The sequence below is a fragment of the Pisolithus orientalis genome (genome assembly GCF_024613125.1).
Source record: "Pisolithus orientalis strain OTSU chromosome Unknown F5J12scaffold_23, whole genome shotgun sequence".
NCBI classification, from domain to species: Eukaryota; Fungi; Basidiomycota; class Agaricomycetes; order Boletales; family Pisolithaceae; genus Pisolithus; species Pisolithus orientalis.
In genome coordinates, this window is record NW_026260804.1 from 338821 (window position 1) to 357478 (window position 18658).

The 18658-nt window shown below is 48.1% G+C and overlaps 5 protein-coding genes across 5 annotated transcripts; 2 read left to right on the forward strand and 3 right to left on the reverse strand.

Annotated features, from left to right (window-relative positions):
• Positions 1-8972: 8972 nt before the first annotated feature.
• F5J12DRAFT_784137 (uncharacterized protein) lies at positions 8973-9683 on the reverse strand (the record flags this gene model as incomplete). The annotated part of the gene is made up of 3 exons (XM_051742980.1): positions 8973-9218; positions 9289-9377; positions 9503-9683. The coding sequence occupies 3 exons, from the start codon at positions 9681-9683 to the stop codon at positions 8973-8975; spliced, it is 516 nt and encodes a 171-aa protein (XP_051598308.1).
• A 1412-nt stretch (positions 9684-11095) lies between these two features.
• F5J12DRAFT_843355 (bucentaur or craniofacial development-domain-containing protein) lies at positions 11096-12199 on the reverse strand. Its single transcript, XM_051746207.1, has 5 exons — positions 12096-12199; positions 11951-12039; positions 11862-11894; positions 11766-11833; positions 11096-11705 (listed from the first exon to the last, which is right to left on the reverse strand). The coding sequence occupies exons 1-5, from the start codon at positions 12169-12171 to the stop codon at positions 11297-11299; spliced, it is 675 nt and encodes a 224-aa protein (XP_051598309.1). The 5' UTR covers positions 12172-12199; the 3' UTR covers positions 11096-11296.
• An 87-nt stretch (positions 12200-12286) lies between these two features.
• F5J12DRAFT_723677 (signal recognition particle, SRP19 subunit) lies at positions 12287-13325 on the reverse strand (the record flags this gene model as incomplete). Its single annotated transcript, XM_051741471.1, has 3 exons — positions 12287-12696; positions 12750-12997; positions 13060-13325. The coding sequence occupies 3 exons, from the start codon at positions 13323-13325 to the stop codon at positions 12287-12289; spliced, it is 924 nt and encodes a 307-aa protein (XP_051598310.1).
• A 168-nt stretch (positions 13326-13493) lies between these two features.
• On the forward strand, positions 13494-13967 carry F5J12DRAFT_723637 (uncharacterized protein; the record flags this gene model as incomplete). The annotated part of the gene is made up of 2 exons (XM_051741467.1): positions 13494-13589; positions 13635-13967. Coding segments are annotated over 2 exons (429 nt in total), but the record flags the coding sequence as incomplete, so codon positions are not given.
• Positions 13968-15842: 1875 nt separating this feature from the next.
• On the forward strand, positions 15843-17540 carry F5J12DRAFT_843373 (uncharacterized protein). Its single transcript, XM_051746208.1, has one exon. The coding sequence runs from the start codon at positions 16022-16024 to the stop codon at positions 17417-17419; it is 1398 nt and encodes a 465-aa protein (XP_051598312.1). The 5' UTR covers positions 15843-16021; the 3' UTR covers positions 17420-17540.
• Positions 17541-18658: the final 1118 nt, after the last annotated feature.

Sequence of the window (18658 nt, forward strand, 5' to 3'; positions counted from 1 at the left end):
CAGAGGATCTTTAGTTCCCTGCACTCCCTCTGTCCATAGTAGACCTGATCTATATGTGACATTGTTGCTCTCATTTTATATCTACACACTCCCCCACTCCCTACTGTATGGTGATGATGAGTAGAAGAAAACAAAATGCTCTCCAACCAAATATATTCATCTGCATAGTATATACAATAATACAAATACATGGTGGTAGAGTTAAAAGCAATGGATGCAGCTGAATGGGTGTGGCAGTGAGGTGGTGAGGCCATGACATCTGGATGATGTGGCTGAATGAATGCAGTGGTGAGGCCATGGCATATAGGCATCACAGCTGAATGGATGCAGTGATGTGGCGATGCAACCACAAAAAATAAATGTGCAGATTTTATGCCATACATACATGGACCAGTTTGATCTGTGAGTTGTGGACATAGAATGCATTGATGCATGTCACACCTCAGGCCCAGTCAAAACTGTGTAGGATCAGGTAGGGTCCAGTTGGACAAGATCAGATACCCTGTAGATAGTGATTAGATGTGACCCAGCTGCATTCGATTCTTTACATGAGGAGGCAGGTTGATGGTGGATGACACTGGATTTCTGTACATACAATCAGATCCCATCAGATTTCAATAGATTCTATGTCCATCTGTGTCTGTAGGCTGAATATGATGACAACTTGTCTCATCTGATGCAATCTGGTCAATCCAATCTCAGCTTATTTGGATGGATATGAACATTTCACAGCATTTTTTATTCTGTTGAATCTGGATCCAGTTGTATTACAACATGTACTAATCCTACACACAATGCAGGGGCCCACACACTCCTGGGGCAGGCAGCAGAAAACATTGGGATGAGAGTGTGAGATATGGTAGTTGTGAGGCCAGGGAATGTGAGATGTTGAAGCCAAGATCCCATGCTCAAGTGGGACAAGTGTACAAGATGTGTTAGCAGCAGGGCCAGGGAATGGGAGACATCAAAGCCAACATTCCTGGGGCAGGGAGCAGGTAATATTGGGATGAGTGTGTGAGCAGCAGGCCAGGGAATGCAAGATGTCAAAGCTGAGAACAAAATACAACTAAAGAAACATCAAATGAAGCAGAGGAGGGGAGAATAAATACCTAAGCTCCTTCATGCATCTTACTGTCACACACAGCAGGATCAGACAGTTTCATTCACTTTCCTTCTTGCTTGAGACACTCAGCTTCAAGCCAATAGTCTTCATGGTGTTTAGCTGCTAGCAAGTCCCTAATAAACCCTGAATTCATCTGTTGTTCCACTTGTGTTGACTTGCTTGAGCCATTGAAGTGCACATCAGTTTCTAGCAGGACAGGTAGATAGTTGGTATTACAAGCTAATAACGAGACTTACCTTGCATTTTTTGCAGCACCTGGATGCATTTTCTTCTTTATTTTGGCACTAGAGACTTCCAGACTTTCCTTGCTCACAGGCAGCAGCACATTAGGTTGGGCTGATGCTAGAGGGATCTTCTTTGCAACCCCTTTCGAACCAAACACATTTGTGCTTGGGCTGGGATCTAGTTAGCTTACTGTCACCACAATGAATAAAGCCTACAGTGGATCTTGTAAGGGGAACTCATTCTCCTTGTTTGAGTTGTGACAGGAGAGCATGGATGGGCAGGTGGGTGTGGCAGCTTTTGTGCTTCCTCTCATACCAAGTACATTCATGCTAAAGTTGGGATGAAGTTAGTTCACATGTTGATACAATGAGTAGGATGTACAGTGGATCTCATGAGGGGAACTCATTCTCTTTGTTGATGAGAGCACAGGTGGAAGGGTGAGGTGGTGACTGTGATTGGTTGGTAGGCATCAGCAAGACAATGCCAAATGGGATGTCCTCTGTGGTTTGGTCATGACCTGGAGGGCACAGCAGCTCCTTGTGGTTCATATTGACAAGATCTGAAACAAGATGGTCTTCCTGTGTTTCACAAGCCTATAAATATTGAATACATTACCTGTTGGAATGGTGTCAGCCAGCTGCTCTACATGCTGTGAACCTCTCATTGTTTCCATTGTTGAATCTCCAAGTACAAACATCAGTAGTGGAATGTGTAGAGAGTGACAAACTGACTTTTACACTGTTTAGTGGGCTCATGGACTGGCTGGGTATCACTCTTGCACTTTTTACCTTTGTTATCCATAGGTGGCATGGCATCAGGAAATTCCAGCTTCAACTCTTCTTTTGGTTTGGCTTTGTTTGATGAAGGTTCCTTCCACTCACCATTTAGTCCCAGATGATTCTTCTGCCAGCTGGAATAGTTGTTTATGCAAAGCATTTCTAGCTTGAAACTGTCTCCATCAAGTCTGATGAGGGGGTGTTCCTTGACCATAATCTTGTAGATGAGTGCTTTTGCTGATGCACTGATCCTTGTCCATGTTTGTGGTGCAATTTTGTGTTGCACCAACTCAGCCCAGGCACATTGGAGGCTGGCATGGATGGCTCTAAGTTGATCAGGTGTTATTCAATCACCATTCAGCTTGTTCAAGCCAGGGGGCTTTTCCACAATCCATGCTTTGGGCTTCTGTGGACATCACAAAACTATCATAGTCCGATCTAACCCAAAGGTGCAATCCAGGGTATTCTTCCTTTGAATGCTTTGTGTATTCATTTGTATTTGCCTGGAAGTTGATGTTGATATCTGTGAGTGAAAAAGACAATGGATCTGTATCCTCTGGGAGTTTAAGCACTGATGTCAGTGCTTGAAATGCATCCCTGAAAACAATTGAATGAGCAAGGAAATTTTACTTGTATCATACTTGATTGTATTGCACTCAGCCATAGTCTTCACCAATTTTTGTTGTAGGTTTTTGATCTCTGCTTCATACATTGACATCATCTGATTGTGGAATATCTGCTGGTGGGCAAAGCTGGGATAGTGCTGGGACTAGATGATGCATATACAGACCCCAGGTGACCCAGGCATTCAATTCTGCCAATTAATGAATGTAATTCAATCTTCTGACACACCTGAGAAGCCTGAGAAAATGGTATGTCTTGTGAGAATGAGCATGACTTATTCAGCATGTTGATCTGCTGCTGATGACTTGATCCAGCTGGCATTGGGCTCAGTGGAGTGTCAAAAATACTGGGGATACTCTGAAATGTCAATTGAGATGCAGAGAATGACAGATCCATGTTTGTTGTGAGTAGCATGTTGAGGAAGGAGATGGGGGGAAGTATGGAAGGGATGATAGCATGTTATGCCCATGTGACTCTGCTCCTACCTATGCCATGGCAGAACTAAGTCCAACTCCTTCATGGACTTACCTCTAGCTGCCAAGTGCTTCTTTGACATACCAGATGATGTCAACCTCAACAATGTTGTACTCAGTGATCCCAGCCTTACTAAGAGCAGCACTAGCCCTCATTTAACTGTGTCTGATGACCAGCTACTTGACCCTGAATATTGGCACTCCCACCCTTGTCAATATGAGCAGCTCATACAATGTTTGCTTCCATACCAACTCCCTGGGGCCCTTGCCAATACTGATTGGGCAGATAAAGTGTGAGTGTCCCAGTTTCAATTTTATTCCTTGTTAACTTGTGGGCCCAGTTTTGATCCTGAGTGTGACACTCCTCCTCAAGCTGATACCCCATGTCCAACTCAATGTCACTCAATACCTTGTCCACCTTCACAGCACTCATCACCAACTAAGGTCCCAGTATATTGTGGAGTGTGGCATCCTTCTCCTGGCTCTACAACTGAGCCTGAGTCTGAGGCTCCAACAGCTCCATTGCATACACAAACTCCCTGTCCTCCTCTTCTGGTGCAGTGTCCTTCTCCTGGCTCTACAACTGAGCCTGAGTCTGATGACATTCCACTGTGTACACAAACTCCCCATCCTCTTCTGACACAGTGTCCTTCTCCTGGCTCTACAACTGAGTCTGAGTCTGAGGCTCCAGTGGCTCCACTGTGTGAGCAAACCCCCTGTCCAGCTCTATGTCTAACTAAGGGCTGGCTCCAACAACATTTCAGCTTGGCACATCCCCATTTTCAAAAGTATCTTTGCTACTCTGAGTCCCCCACCTCCTGGCTCCCTTTACTGGAAGTACATCATGCCAGAGGAAGATGCAAGGTGGTATGATCATGCAGGTCAGGATAAGATGTTTAATGTGATTCAGTGATGGAAGAAGGAGCTTGAGGACTTGCAATGACAATGAACTGTACTTTTACATGTCCAGAATGCATTTGTTGTCATCTAGAATTCATTTGTTGTGGTCCTCATCAAATAACTTGTCTGGCACATTTGTAAGTGTGAAACAACACCAATGGTGAGATAATTGGACTAGTTACATGACTCTCTTGTAGTGTCTAAGTGCATGCTACATTGCTGGAACTCCATCATTCTCATCATCATCCTCATTGTCCATATCATTCTGAGCACCTTCCCCTTCATAAGGGACACCAAAGGTAGCAATATATAGACCCAGCTGCTCAACCATGAAGTAGTGATACCCTAATCCTGCAAATTGATGTGGAACCATTCCTATGATGCCAGTAATTGACTTGATGTCAATAATATGCACATCCTCCTCCTGATGTTGGCAAGCATGGATGGTGTGATAAGAGAGTTTGAGTAGGTTGGGGTCAGGGGAGGAAAACATTGTGATCATGGCTACATTTTTCCAAATCCAAGCTGATGCAATATTGGGGTCTTCATTTTGAACAGCAAGACAGGTGAAATACTGGACTTCGCCCATGCATGTGGTCTGGTCAAGCACAAACTACAAGATGTAAGTAGGACACTTAAAGAAATACATGTGTGTTACAGCACCTTCACAAAGCAAGCAGGGCATATCTGATCTGGTTCACAAAGAAGCTCTCTCTATGCTGTCCATGCAATCTGCCCATTGGACAGACAGAGATGTGCCCATTGATGTATTTTGATGCTACCTTCATGGCCTGGATAATGTGAGATTGCTGATGTGGCAAGTCCTTGTGGAAAGATGGGTCATGCATCTTGCTTGTGGAGCAATACATATCCATCTTCTAGTTTAATGGCAGTTGATGGAAATGGTGGCTTTTCAGGGCATAGACTGGGTACCATTGCCTTAAGCACATTGACTTGGCAGTGCTGCACCCCCTCATGAGACAAGTTAGCATATGGGTTTGATGGCTGTTGGATTTCTTGACCTAAGTTTCCAATGGTCCTCTCCATAACCCACTGTGAGTAACAGATGGGTGGACCTTCTTGACTGTCTGCTGCATCAAATGAGATACTTGATGTATGCATGGCCAGATGAAATGCAGTCAGAAAGGGGATCACTGGCAGTAGAGTTCCTCAAAATCAAGGGGCCACTCTGTGAGGAGTACACAAGCATCATGAAGGTTGGAGTTGGGGATCTTACTCTGGCATATGAGTTGGAATCCATGAACTAACTTGCAGAAGTTCTGCCAATAGGGCTTGCCAAGGACTCCATAGAGTAGGGCAGGTGCAAGGTAGAATATATAGACCTGGAATTCCCATGTCTTGTAGCCAGATGAAGTCTTCTTGGTAGGGTTGCATGGCTTGTGATTGAAGGACCTGGGAAGATGTTGCACAGCAGATGAAACAAGAGCACCATGAGTTTCCCATGCCTCCAAAGAAGGTGCTTGTTGATCAGGAAGAAGGTTCTTGAGCACCCTTGAGACTGTAGGCTGGCTGATACCCAGCCTGGAGGCAATAGTGTGAGTAGAATGACCATTACAGGCCAGAGAAATGATGTTTGCCTTCTGAGCAGAGGAGATGGGGTGCATAGTATAGTTAGGAAGCATTGACAACATAGACAGTGGTTAAATAGCTTGGACTGAAATGGTTGCTAAGGTACAATAACCATAGAAACCATCTTTGATGATTTTTGAAATTGTTTTATGTGATATTGGTTGGATTCTGATGGATCCAATACATAGTTACAAAATTGATTCAATGACATGGTGATTTAAATCAAGTATATTGCCATGGATACTAATTCAAATTACATAATCTTTTTCTTGATGGATAGCCCTGTGCAAATGGTTTATGTCATCAACTTACACTTTGGCCTTATTTGTCTTTATTCCTGATCAATTCAACAAACAACCCAAAATGTGCAAACATTGAATCAATTTTTGGAAGATCACTGTATATTGAGGCTGGTAGGCATCCTGGGTCATGGTCATCAACTGGGAATTTTGCCCAGCTGACTGGACTTGGCTGGAACATATACCAGCCCAATAGAATCCCACTGGAGTGCCTTCTGAACCATTGTACATGGCCTGGAGGTTGCAATCCATCCTGGCCAACTGGAGTTAGTTCAGAATTGATGTCAAACAACTGCCACCAGCCCTGGACCTGTGCCAGCCCACTATTTGACCCAGCTGACTGGATTTGGCTGGAACATATACTGGCCCAATACCTGTTGGAACATAAAGTGCCCCTGTGGTACTTGACCACTGCGATGTTTTGGCTGCTTACATAAGCTGAAATAGCGCACATACTTGTAGTATTTCCTACTAGTATTCCCTCAGTAGTTTGTTCACTACTGAGGGTAAGTCCATTCATATTACAAGTATTCTACTATACTGACATCCTGTAGTAGCCTACAGATATTTCTACAATACCATCCCACTGGAGTGCCTTCTGAACCACTGTAACTAGCCTGGAGTTTGTGATCCATCCTGGCCAACTGGAGTTAGTTAGGAATTGATGCCAACCAACTGCCACCAGCCTTGGACCCATGCTGGTCCCCTAGATTCAGCCTGGTAGATACCCTGGCTCACTGGCAATAACAAGGGATCTGACCCAGCTAACTGGAAATGGCAGGAAGTCATACCAGCCCAATAGAATCCCACTAGTGTGCTTTCTGAACCACTGGAAATATCCTGGAGGTTGTGATCCATCTAGCCCACCTGGAATTAGATGAGCATCCATGCCCACAAACCACCACCAGCTTAGCCTCTATTCCAGCTTATTTGCACTATATTTGCACTATACTGGTATGGGTACTGGCTTACTAATACTGGCATGAAACCTGGCTAGCCATATATGCCAACTACCTGCCATAATCCAGGCACCCATCATAGCCCACTTGCATAAGGCCAGTATGTGTCCTGGCATACTAGAAGTGGCCATAACTCATACCAGCCCAATGGATGTGCATTGATATGCCTTCCAACCTACTGGAAATAGTGTGGTGGCTGTCATCCATACCAGCCAACTGGAATTAGCTCAGCATCCATGCCAACTGATTATCACCACCTTGGCATCTGTGCCAGCCCACTAGTATAAGACCAGTATGTTTCCTGGCTTATTGGCATTATCCCAGTATTTGTCCCAGCTTACTGGAATTAGCCTGGCATTCATACCAACCCAATAGAATTACAGTGGAATGCCTTCTGTTTTGAAGGATACTGTAGGTATCCTCAGTAGTGCAACAAGCTACTAATGTATTAGACCAACCTGTAGGTATCTACAGGATATCAGTAAGTATAATACTGGTAGTGAAAGTGAGCTTACCCTCAGTAGTGCAACAAGCTACTGAGGGAACAGTGAATAAACTACTGTAAAATGTGCGCTCTGAGGTGATTATGTAAGCACCCAAACATCGCACCAAAGTGAGCAGAACACAGGGGAGAATATATCTCCAACATCCTGACCCACTGGCAATCACTGACATATGCCAGTGAGTCCAGACCAGGTTAGTACCAGACCTTTCCCAACTTGCCAGAATCCATGCCAGGATTATCCAGGCAAATGCCAGTCCCTCAGATGTATATAGTAGTAACTCCTCAGCCACACTGTGCAGTATGGTGACATCCATCATGGCTATGCTGTGTGACACAATGACAACTCAGAGGTGGGCTTGACTTTAGCCAGTCTGTGCAACACAGCCAATTGTCAACCTTGTTTGGTCATATGATATGGTACAAAGTAGGTACATTATGTGTGTGGTGAAGAAGAAAAAGCCATTGCTTTCTACTGGTCACAAGAAGAAGAGGTTAGCCTTTGCTCTTAAGTATCAGCATTGGACTGTGGAGGACTGGAAGAGAATTATATGGTCAGATGAGACCAAAATCAACAGGATTGGGTCAGATGGACAAGGGTATGTGTGGAAAAAGAAGGGTGAAGGGCTTATTTCCAGAGAGGTCAAAGGTACAGTCAAGTTTGGAGGAGGTTCACTCATGGTTTGGGGATGTATAGGGTGGAATGGTGTTGGGGTCTTGAGTGAGGTTGAGGGAAGGATGGATGCTGAACAGTATGTGGCCATTTTGCAGGATGGGTTACTTCAAAGCATGGAGGAATCTGGAATTCCAGAGGATGACATTATCTTTCAACAAGATAATGACCCCAAGCATACCTCTAGGAGAGCCCAGAAATGGTTTGAAGAGCAGGACATCAAGCTTCTAGACTGGCCTGCACAATCTCCAGACCTCAACCCAATTGAACACACTTGGAATCCCCTCAAAAGATCTCTCTCAGGTCATGAGAGTGCTCCTACAGGAGTTCATCAATTATGGGAAAGGGTGGTAGTGGAGTGGGGGAAGATTTCTGTGGAAGAGTGTCAAAAATGGATAGAAAGCATGCCTAGAAGGGTTGAAGCAGTTATCAAGGCCAAAGGAGCTCATACCAAGTACTAGATAGTTGGATTTTTATAGTCAAAAAACTGTCTGCATGACATGTCATATTCAAATGGTTGCTATTCTATCAATTCCTATCCAAATCACTTAATTCTTGGACCCATAGAAAGCTAAGAGTAAGTACTTTATTTCATACACTCATGGTTTGGGGCTAGGGTTAGGGGTTATTGTGTCTAGCCATAACTAGTGTAAACATGCAAACATGCAGACAGTTTTTTGAGCCACTGTAATTGAACTGGGTGCTGATGACTGCACTGGCATGGTCCCATTGGACAAACTGTGCATGATCATTGAAGACCACAACTGAGAATGTGAAGAACTGAAATTGGGAGTTGAATTGTGTGACCACATACATAGTGATCTGGCCTCACATATTGTTGGCATGAACAGTGTCTCTTTCAAATGGGTCATTGCTTGCATTCAGGTCAAGATCCATGAAGGGATCATACAACATGTGGGGTTTAAGCTCTATGCATAGCTCTGCTGTGGAGAAATCCATCTTTTTAGAAGTCTCTGTGGCCTCCTCATAGAGACAAAAGTCTGGTTTGAGTGGAAAAGTGTCCTTCACTGAACTGCTGCTAGTATTCATAAATATCATACCATGTGCATATCTCTGCAACACTGTTCTCTACATTGACAACTTATGTCAAAGGAAATAGTGAAAATAGTGATAGGACACTTACAAATGGCTCATACATATTATTTTCAGACATTGTGTTAGCAACCTCCTGGAGAGTGTTGAGTTCCTGCTTGCTGAGAGAAGGAGCAGAAGCTGTGGAGTTGGAGCAAGGCAAATAGTCATTCAGGAACTGCAAGGTGTCCACTGGACTGACATATTTGCACTTCATTTCCTCTGTGAGCATTGTCTTTATTTATCCTGTAATGGAGGTGGCTCACAGCTGTAATGTGCAGTGTGGGCTTGTTGTGTGATTGGTGTACTGCCAACATTGGCTGCAGGAGCTGATTTGGATGAGCCTTCATGAATGAAAGACATGAATTGTAATGGGAGGGGGAAAGTGCTTGAATGAGTTCCAGCTGCTTCCAGGCCTGCAGTGTATGCAGGCCAGTATAAAGGCATTGCATGCTCCCCTCACCCATCTCTGCCACATATTGTTCATTTGTAAAGAATGATTGTTGACTCACTGAGATACAGTCAATGTAAGTATATGAGTTGAGCTGGTGGTCAGAGGCAGACAAGTTTGGAAGCAAAAGATGTCCATTTGCACTGCCACCACTGCAATAACACAGATTATTGCCTGAGGCACAGATGGTCCACCAGTACAATGAATTCAAAGCTATGGCAATCTCCAACCCACACCATCAGTGGTTGCTTGAAGAGGATTTGGTTGCATTGTCTGGGGGCATAAATTAGCACATTGTGCACAAGGTGGTTCAAGTGAGTCTATCCACAGTGCTCTTGAGCAGGTCAAGAGTCAGGTGTACCTTCCCATCCCATGATGAGGTGTAATGCCTAAGAGAAGCAAGAGGGTGTCTGATCTCAAGTGCAAACCTGTAGAGAATAGTTATGTAATGTCTCTTGGGCACACCTTGACATATTGCTTTGTCAAGAATGCTTCATGGAGGAGTACTATTGTGAATTCATGATTACCTTTATTTGCATGAAACTAAATTGCACTGGCATTCATAAACCTATGAGACAAGTGACAATGGATTTTAGGATGCAAGTGCCATTATGATCATCCAGTAAACTCATCCCCTAGGAACACTCCACAGTACTAGTATGCTTTTTACATGAAGCCAACTGCATGATTTATGTAGAACATTTTCTCAATCTCAGAGAGGATGGACTCACCATACACCTCACATGACATATCAATGTGAGGTTCAATGTAAGAATTCAACTTGCAGTATCCCAGTAATGTGGATGCCAAATACTATGGGAGGTGAGTAACACACATATTGGTCTGCCCTTCTTGAGCTTGATGCACCCAAACCCAAGAGTGATGTCATTGGATGCAGTAATCCCATATTCCTTTATCCAGCTTGTAATGATGGGATTGGAGACATACCAGAGGTACACACAACAGACACATTTGTTGTGCTCAGTAACTGGCAAGGAAGGTGGCTAACTCTTGCAGCATAGCAAAGACAAACATTTGATGCCAGGCACAGTTGAAACTGAAACTGCTGCAACTGCCAAGGGTCTGATGCCATCTGTGAAGTACTTGATAGTGGCAGAAAGTTGCCTAGTAGCATACATCCCAAAGCCAGTTCATGCCATTGTCATGACACTGGATAACTGGCTAAACTCTTAGTGCAGAGCAGGGGACACATGTCTTCATATGATAATCATACATGTTTACCTTACACAGGACAGCCATACTTGAAATATCATTAGGATTCACGAGTAGTCCTATGCAATTTGTCATGACCATACTGGGCATGAAGAGTAGAATCAGAGTTAACAGCCTTGCCAGCGATGCGCCGAGCAAATATCCCTCTGCCGCGGCCTGCCAAAATGGCAGCATTAAATCACGCACCGGTTCAGAGAAGCCTCGCGGAAGTACTGTGATATGATAGAATGTGGTTTATTCAAGGAACTTGCCTTGTCCGTCAGTAGATTCAATGCTTAGGAATGCTCTGTACGAGGAATCCCTCAAACCTTGAATATCAATGGGTCATACCATACACCACATTTGTCTGCATCTCGTGCAGCCAGAAATCCATAGACTATATCCTCCTTCGTTTGTTCGATTTGGAGCCTTCCAGTACATCTTCCCGCCTATCTTGGACTCTCTGCAGGAAATCAACTTTCTCCAGATAACCACCTCCGCGTCTGTTCGCAGTGAGCTCGTCTTGGGCATCGCTCGACTGGGAAGCGACGTGAGCCCTCCAGTCCATTGCCGACTTGTCGAGTGTAGTAATCTTCTTGGTTTTCGAAGAACCTGGCGTGGGGAGGGCTGGGAGCGTGGTGCGAGGTTTCCGAGGACCGGGTCGTATCCCAGAGGTTGACTTGGAAGCAGGGTCTGGCGTAGCAGATAGAGGTCTTCCTTCTTCTGCCCCTTCGCCGGTGAAGTCGGACTCGTGTAGTCGCCACTTCTTTGCTTCTTCCGATCCTGCAGGAACCTCAACGACTTCTCTAAACCCCCGTCAGTTCCAGTCTCATCGGATGATATACGTGACGCTACTATGCACCCACGTTACATGCTTCCCTGCGAATAGATATCGCCTTTCAATTTTCACCAGCTCCTGGGGGGGTTCCTGCTCCTTTGGTGGCGGATGTGGGGGTAGAGACCGATGCTTGGAAACTAGCCCATAGCGCGCCACGCTCTCTGCTACGGTTAGATGTTGACGGCCAGTCGTCGGCCTCGAGGGATAGCTTACCTTCTTCCGATCAGCGTCTTCCTCTTTCTCAGCGGGTAACTTCTGGCCTATGTCCTTATTTTCGCTTTCGTTTTCTGAGCTGTCAGCCTCTGGCGAGAAATTGGAATGAGACTGTCTTATAGCGCGAATAGAAGTTGTAGGGTACCGTCTGCTGGAGGTACGTAGTCATGGTCGTCGTCTGAATCTGACTCTGGGTTATGGGTGTGATGAGGTGTTATCATAGCCGTTGATGTAGTTGAACGTTGAACGTTATAAAGGTGCTATTGATAATGTGACTTGACTGGTACAACCTTGCAGAGTAGTACATGTACATGTATTTGCGGATGCCTCAAGCTACTATCCTCTCATTCTAATCACTTTTCGTTTGCCTTTCTGCATGCTCCCTCCAGCCATTCCAGGGCCCAGTCCGGCGCCTTGATCCGGCGCGTTCATGCCAGCTTTCACCGTCTCGATCAACACTCCCGTGGGTAATGCTGGTGAATATGCGGGTAGTCTGCTCGCGAGCGGCGGGTGAGGCTCAGGGGGCACAGGCGAGCGTTGCGACTTAGGCTTCTGAGGCTGCAGAGCGGCAGCTGTGCCCGTCTTCGACTTGACTGGCTGCTTTCCCTTGTTCGAAGTAGGTGCCTTGGCTACGGGAGCTGCCAGTGTGGTGGGCTGTAGGGCCGACACCGTGTACGGTGGTCGTGGAATATTGTCGGGTTTGATCCGCTGTATCTGTAACGATATCATCTCCAACAATTGCCTCTCTACGGACCGTGTGGATAAACATTGGGAGGACGGGAGGGTTCCGTGGACTCACTCGTGCCAATGGCATTGTTGATTAACCTGCCGTCTTTCTTCCATTGAACACGAACGCGTCCTGGGTTCTCCCAGTCCCGTGGATGGACTTTGTTAACTTCGTGTATAGTGCCTAGCCCGAGACGGTTTGTCGCGTCCGCAATGTCCTTACTGAGAGGCCACCACACGCTCTTTTCCCGCGCGATCCTGCGTTCTCCGTTTCCGTATGGACGTTTTGCGTCTATATAAATAGGATATATGCACGCCCAACTTTGCAGGAGACCTTGTCAGGCCCCGCGACGGACGCTGTGAGAAGGTGGATGAGAACGTACTGCTTATACGGCGTGATGTCTGTGATAGTATTCGAGGGTAGTGCATCGGAGATTGTGGATGGTGCAGACCTAAAGGACGAGGCAGGTCCTGGCGCTGTGCCTCCGTCATTGTCGTCGTCATCCTCGACGGAGCTGTCCTGGTCATCCGAGGTGGTGATCTCCTCGAGAATGGCGGTGCGAGAGCCAGTGCCGAGAAGAGGCCGAGATGGCAGTGGAAGGTCTGTGTCGTCGTCGAATTCCTCGATAGCTGCTGTTCGTCGAGACATGTTTCTGTTGGATCCAAGTCCAAAGTCGTCGGGGTCGACTGATTCAGTGTTCCCACGCACTTCCATGGTCAAGTTCATTCCGTACGTCCTGCCTGCACCCCGTCCAGAAAGTTGCTGAGCTGGTCTGATCATGCAGGTTTATGTTTTTGTCATTCTGTCTACGACTTGCTGCTGCACAAGAATCCCCCACGACGACGTACGAACCCCAACCAACAGTTGGTCTGTAGGCCATTCGGCGAATGTGAACCTTGTCCCGCCGACGCAGTCAGTTCAACCTTTTCGCATAGGGAGTATCTGATGTCCTGTTAGCTGCACGAACCCTTCTGCCAACCATTTGGCAACCGCCGCCTCATGCACTGCTCCGCTCCTGATCCCGATCCCATTCATACATGGTATCCACATCCGACATCCACATCACTCCCCGTCCCCAGCAAGGGCGAGACACCCGCTTGGCAATCATGCGGCCGCATCCCTGCGCAAGAACGCAGAGACTTTTATGAATTCGTAGGGTGTAATTTGTTCTTTGCCACGACCTCTCTGGTCATTGCGCTCCTGCGTTCAAGACTCATGGAAGCGCGGCAAGCACGGAGACTTGCCGTTCGAATAGGGCTGGTGAGAGGATCAGGATCGGATATACGGTAGAGTTACGCGCTGCATGGGGTAAATGCTTCGTTTGTCCAGTTTTCGTCAGTAATGACGCTTGTATTTGCGTACTCGAGGGAACTAATATTACACCATGGTCAGCCTCACCGCAGACAGTGCTTCAGCCAGGAGTATCGGCTGTTCACGCCAAAATCCCGGCGTGGCAGCTTCGCCCCCCTGAACTGTGCTTGGGATCCATGTCCTAACAGGAGATACTGCGCAGTTGCATTTCGGGGCTAAATCGACGCACTGATCAGTCCGTCCGTGTCATCACAGACAGGTGGTATGTACCTTGCAGCCCGGAAGCAAAACAGCTTTGAAGTCCAACTGCATCGAGCACTTGAATAAATCCATCGCGTGTGTGGGGGATCTGACAGCCCCATGAGCCTGGTCTCTTCCTGTTCTCCATTTGTTCTGATAGTAGGCAGCCGAAAGAGTGGTCTGCGATAGCGGCGTTTCTTTACTCAGGATTTACAGCTTGTCTTACGAAAGGCCATCAGCAGCGTGTTTCTAGCCGCTTTCCCGGAACGGGACCATGCCTGGTGAGGAGAACGTATGTACTGTACGAACACCCGCTCAAGTTCCCTATGATGTCGATTCGTCGGAGAATGGAGCCGACCTTCATTATCACTCGTACGATGCTGCGTGTACGCACTCGTCATATCCGCCAGCACGGTTCATAAATAGGCATGTGCAACAAGCACGGTGACTGCGTACAGGGAGGTTGGCATCAATTGACCAAGATGGACTTCGTTTCCATCTAAATCTACCCCTTCGCTTGCTGATTGGGTATTGGAACGACCTCTTGCGTCTGGACCTGGTGTGGCACCCGGCCAACATGCAATCAATCACAATCGGCCAGTGGCAAGAGAGTTCATTTCGATCGTTTACCACGGCCCCTGGTTTTCCGCTCAGCCCCCGCTCTCCATTCGGCGGTTCGTTGACAAGGCCACCCGATGCTGACGCCCGAAATAGGTTAAGTTGAATGAACTACACATCGTGGCTTAGGGGGCATGCGGCATCTTGCGAACGATGGCATCTCGCTGCCAGCTGAGGCGTGCACTCGATTGGGGGTAATAAGTAAATTAAGCCGCAAAGTGTCGAGGCGAAGCACTGCTACGCAACTCGTGGGTGGGTACTATGCAAATGGGTATTTGGATGCCAATATTTCATATTCATGCTGTAAGTGGTGGTCCCGCTGTTTCGTTTCCGGACAACCTTCAACTTATAGCTGGCATCCGCCGCGACAAGTTACATAAATTCTTGACGGCGATGATACTGCGTTAAAGCTCTCGACTGGATCGGAGGTGGTCGAAGATAGATCGAAGGGGGTGCACACGATGCTAACCCACACCCGGACAAAATATAGAAGGAGGGGGGGGGGGACGCAAGGAGCATACTCGATACCGATACTTGACGGAACGCCGGGCCGTAGCGTGGAAGACATAGACTGCAAAGGGAATGGTGATTCGGAAGACAGGGCCTGGACAGGGCATGCAGGATCCGGGGTGAGATGAAAGTTACGCAGGGAGCCGGCCGAGTGGAACGTTTCGAAGACAGTTCTCAGACCTGTCGACTGATTGGCGCGCATCCAGTGTGGGGATTAGTGTCCGAGGACGATAGGCGCAGACCGGCAGCACAGCTTGGGATGCCGCGTCGGAGGGTTTCGGCTTTTCTTTATATTGTATAATATGTAAATATGTAAGCACCGCAAGGGTTATACTTGGCGCGATGAGACCCCGTTTCAGGCATGTATTTTCCATAGTTGGACACCGCACCCCTCACGGCAGAGGGAGACCCACAGCTGGATCGCGGGACCGAGTGGGATGGCGGTGGTGAGGGCTGGAGCGATGCTGCCATCAGTCAAAGGGTGATATTACATTCACGTTTTGCATTGCACTTAACAGTACTTAAATGATGGTATGTATGATGATGCGATGGTCCGTGCCTTGTTGTAGAAACAGAGACCCCGAAGACAACCAAGTGCGGGGGTTTGCTATTTACACATCCTATTTTCTTCTTGCCCATCTGGTAGTGGTTGCAAGCTGCGAAACATGGCATATGCGACAACGACGGGGAGTGCAGGGCCCATCGGCATAGTCAGGCAGGAAGGATTCCAGCTGCCCTCGCCAGCCAACAGCAACGCTTCCAACTCGCCAGGATCCGATCCCCCCCCGACATCCCCGCCTCCAGACGCCACCCCCTCGTCCTCCTCGTTCATGCACAACAGCAGCGTCTCCTACATCCACGACGCCTTCCGCAAGTTCCCCTCTCACCATGCAAATCAAAATGCGACCCCAACCTCTGCTGCCGTCGACATCGCAGACGAGCTCGCGAGTCTGATCGATCCCCACTCTCACCTGTCTTCGTCAGCCCAACCACACTCCCCAAACACCTATGAAGAACCATACAGTCATAATATATTCGACATATCTGCCCACCCTACCACCTCACACCACCCTCCCCACCCTTTTGCTTTTGCCCGCTCCTCGTCTTCAGCCACTGACATGTATCCCTCCCAACCCGACGTGCCCCTCCAGACACACTCTGGCCACTTCAACACCACCGGGGCCCCTCTCAACTCTGCCATGCGCTTCGACACACACACAGACCCTCCTTCCCACCTCTCCCAATTTAGGCACACTCCCTCTCCCTCTCATCGCTCCCGTTCACGATCCCGCGCTCCATCTGTGGGTCCAGCCAGGGCTGCCGCTGTACGCAGGGACAGACGCGCGAGCTCCATCTCCTCTCATGTCAGCAGTACCTCTCCTCCACCCCGCCCTCATGCCATCCTTATCCCAGGTCGCGGATCCACCGCCATGGGCGGCTTCTTCGTCCCTGGTCAGGCCCAAACACCAAACATCTCAACAGCAGCGGTCCACCCTTGTGATTACAACCTTCCCACTCCCGAAAGCCTCTCCCACTCCTTCGGCTATGGATCTCACCACAACAGTAACATTCCAAATCACGGTCAATTCGGAACTTATGCATCGCCCTCTTCCCCATATTACACGTACAATTCTGCCCCTCCACCTCGTCCCGGGACTCCGACCAGTTTGGGCATCTCCCCCTCCGATGTCGATGCCTTCGGCGGCATCGCCATCACCAACGGGTTAAACATGTCTGCCGTGCCTATGGGTACACCTTGCTCCGTCCATCCTTCCAGTTTACCCGCGACCGTAAGCGCCCCGCTTTCTGGCGGTCCACTCCATCCCGGATCTCATTCAGTGTCTTCCCCTTCGTCTACAAAGATGACACCCGCAGCGAGCGGATTAGCTTCCGCCCCAAAACAACCGGACTCGTACCCTGACAATCAGCTGTCAGAGAAACGTCGAAAACGACGAGAGTCTCATAATGCAGTGGAAAGAAGGAGACGGGACAATATCAACGAACGGATCGGTGAACTTGCAGGCCTCATTCCTGGCGTCTTGTTCGAGTGTGACAGTAAGTGATCTTTCATCTAGTTCGCGGGCCGTGCTGACGTACGTCGCTTCGCTCAAACAATATCTCAATTGAAATCTGCGGAACGTGGCCGTGCGTGCGTGCTCAGCCCCCTTGGTCGTTTCAACCGCGCTCTCGCCAACGACCTCGTCACCGACGGGAATGTCCTTTGGGATGGCTGTCGGCGACGATCCATTCAATATGAACTTGTTCGGCGATTGTGGTATGTCTTTGCTTTAGATTCTACGATTTGTTGGTGCTAACTTTTGGTCGATCAATCAATTTCGTCATACTGTAATGATTACGTATTTTCAATCGTAGGCATGCATGTTCTTCCATCAGATGGGATAGACACCCTTCCAGACCTCCCGGAAGAAAGCGCCGGTATGGGTACGTTGAAAAAGGATCCCGCAGAGGACGGTGAAGACGGTGCGTTGGTTCGTTGCGCGAGAGCGGGCCTATGAATTGATTCCATTTACAACAGGTCACGGCGGGATGCAAGGTCATGTCAACGGCAACGGAAACACGCCAACAGCAAATGGTTCCCATTCCTTGCCTCCATCTTCTGCAAACGGGACGATCCTTACGAACGGCACGGCTTCCACCGCGAGTGGGGATCAGATAACAATCAAAGCGAACAAGGGCATGATTTTACGGAAGGTGAGCCTAGATTTCGAGGTCGGGTTGCTTACGGTGACGATGCACTATGCGGTTTTATTTTTCCATTTACGTGCATGGCTCGCTTGTGTCTGCCGTATTTTTCCTTGCTATTCGGCACTAATTCATGGTTTTTAGTCGGTCGAGTACATCCGCTATCTCCAGCAGCTTGTGTTTGTGCAGGCTTCTAGGGGTCGAGATCTTGAAGAGCAGAACCGCGCGCTCGAGCGAGAACTTGCCACGTTGCGAGGATCGCTTTCACAGCCGCCCGCTACACATGGAGAGCACGGGAACAAGAATGGGAACGTGAAGGGGACTATTGACGGCCGCGAGGAAGGTGGCCTGGACGACAAGTATGAATGGGGTGGCGACATGGACGTCGAGGACGTGCAGCAACGAGCTGTAAGGCCCTGTCATCAGCGGCGCGGCTCGCGATACAAACAACTAGACCAACGGGAGGGGTTGGCCTGTTTACAGGAAGTCGAACTGGAACATGAGGGGGAGCAAGAGAGGAGGGGTAGACAGCGCGAGAGAGGCTTACCAGAGAGGACAACAGGGATCGGGCGGAGTGTAAGCCGTCTGCGGGGAGGGAT

Bases quoted from the DNA above. Each gene is read 5' to 3' on its own strand.
- F5J12DRAFT_843355 (XM_051746207.1), bottom strand. From the start codon at position 12,171: ATGATAACACCTCATCACACCCATAACCCAGAGTCAGATTCAGACGAC. The intron at 11,834-11,861 runs GTCTCTACCCCC...CCGCCACCAAAG, and splicing joins GGGCTAGTTTCCAAGCATCG to GAGCAGGAACCCCCCCAGGA. The intron at 11,706-11,765 runs GTGGGTGCATAG...ACGGGGGTTTAG, and splicing joins TTCGCAGGGAAGCATGTAAC to AGAAGTCGTTGAGGTTCCTG.
- F5J12DRAFT_843373 (XM_051746208.1), top strand. From the start codon at position 16,022: ATGGCATATGCGACAACGACGGGGAGTGCAGGGCCCATCGGCATAGTC.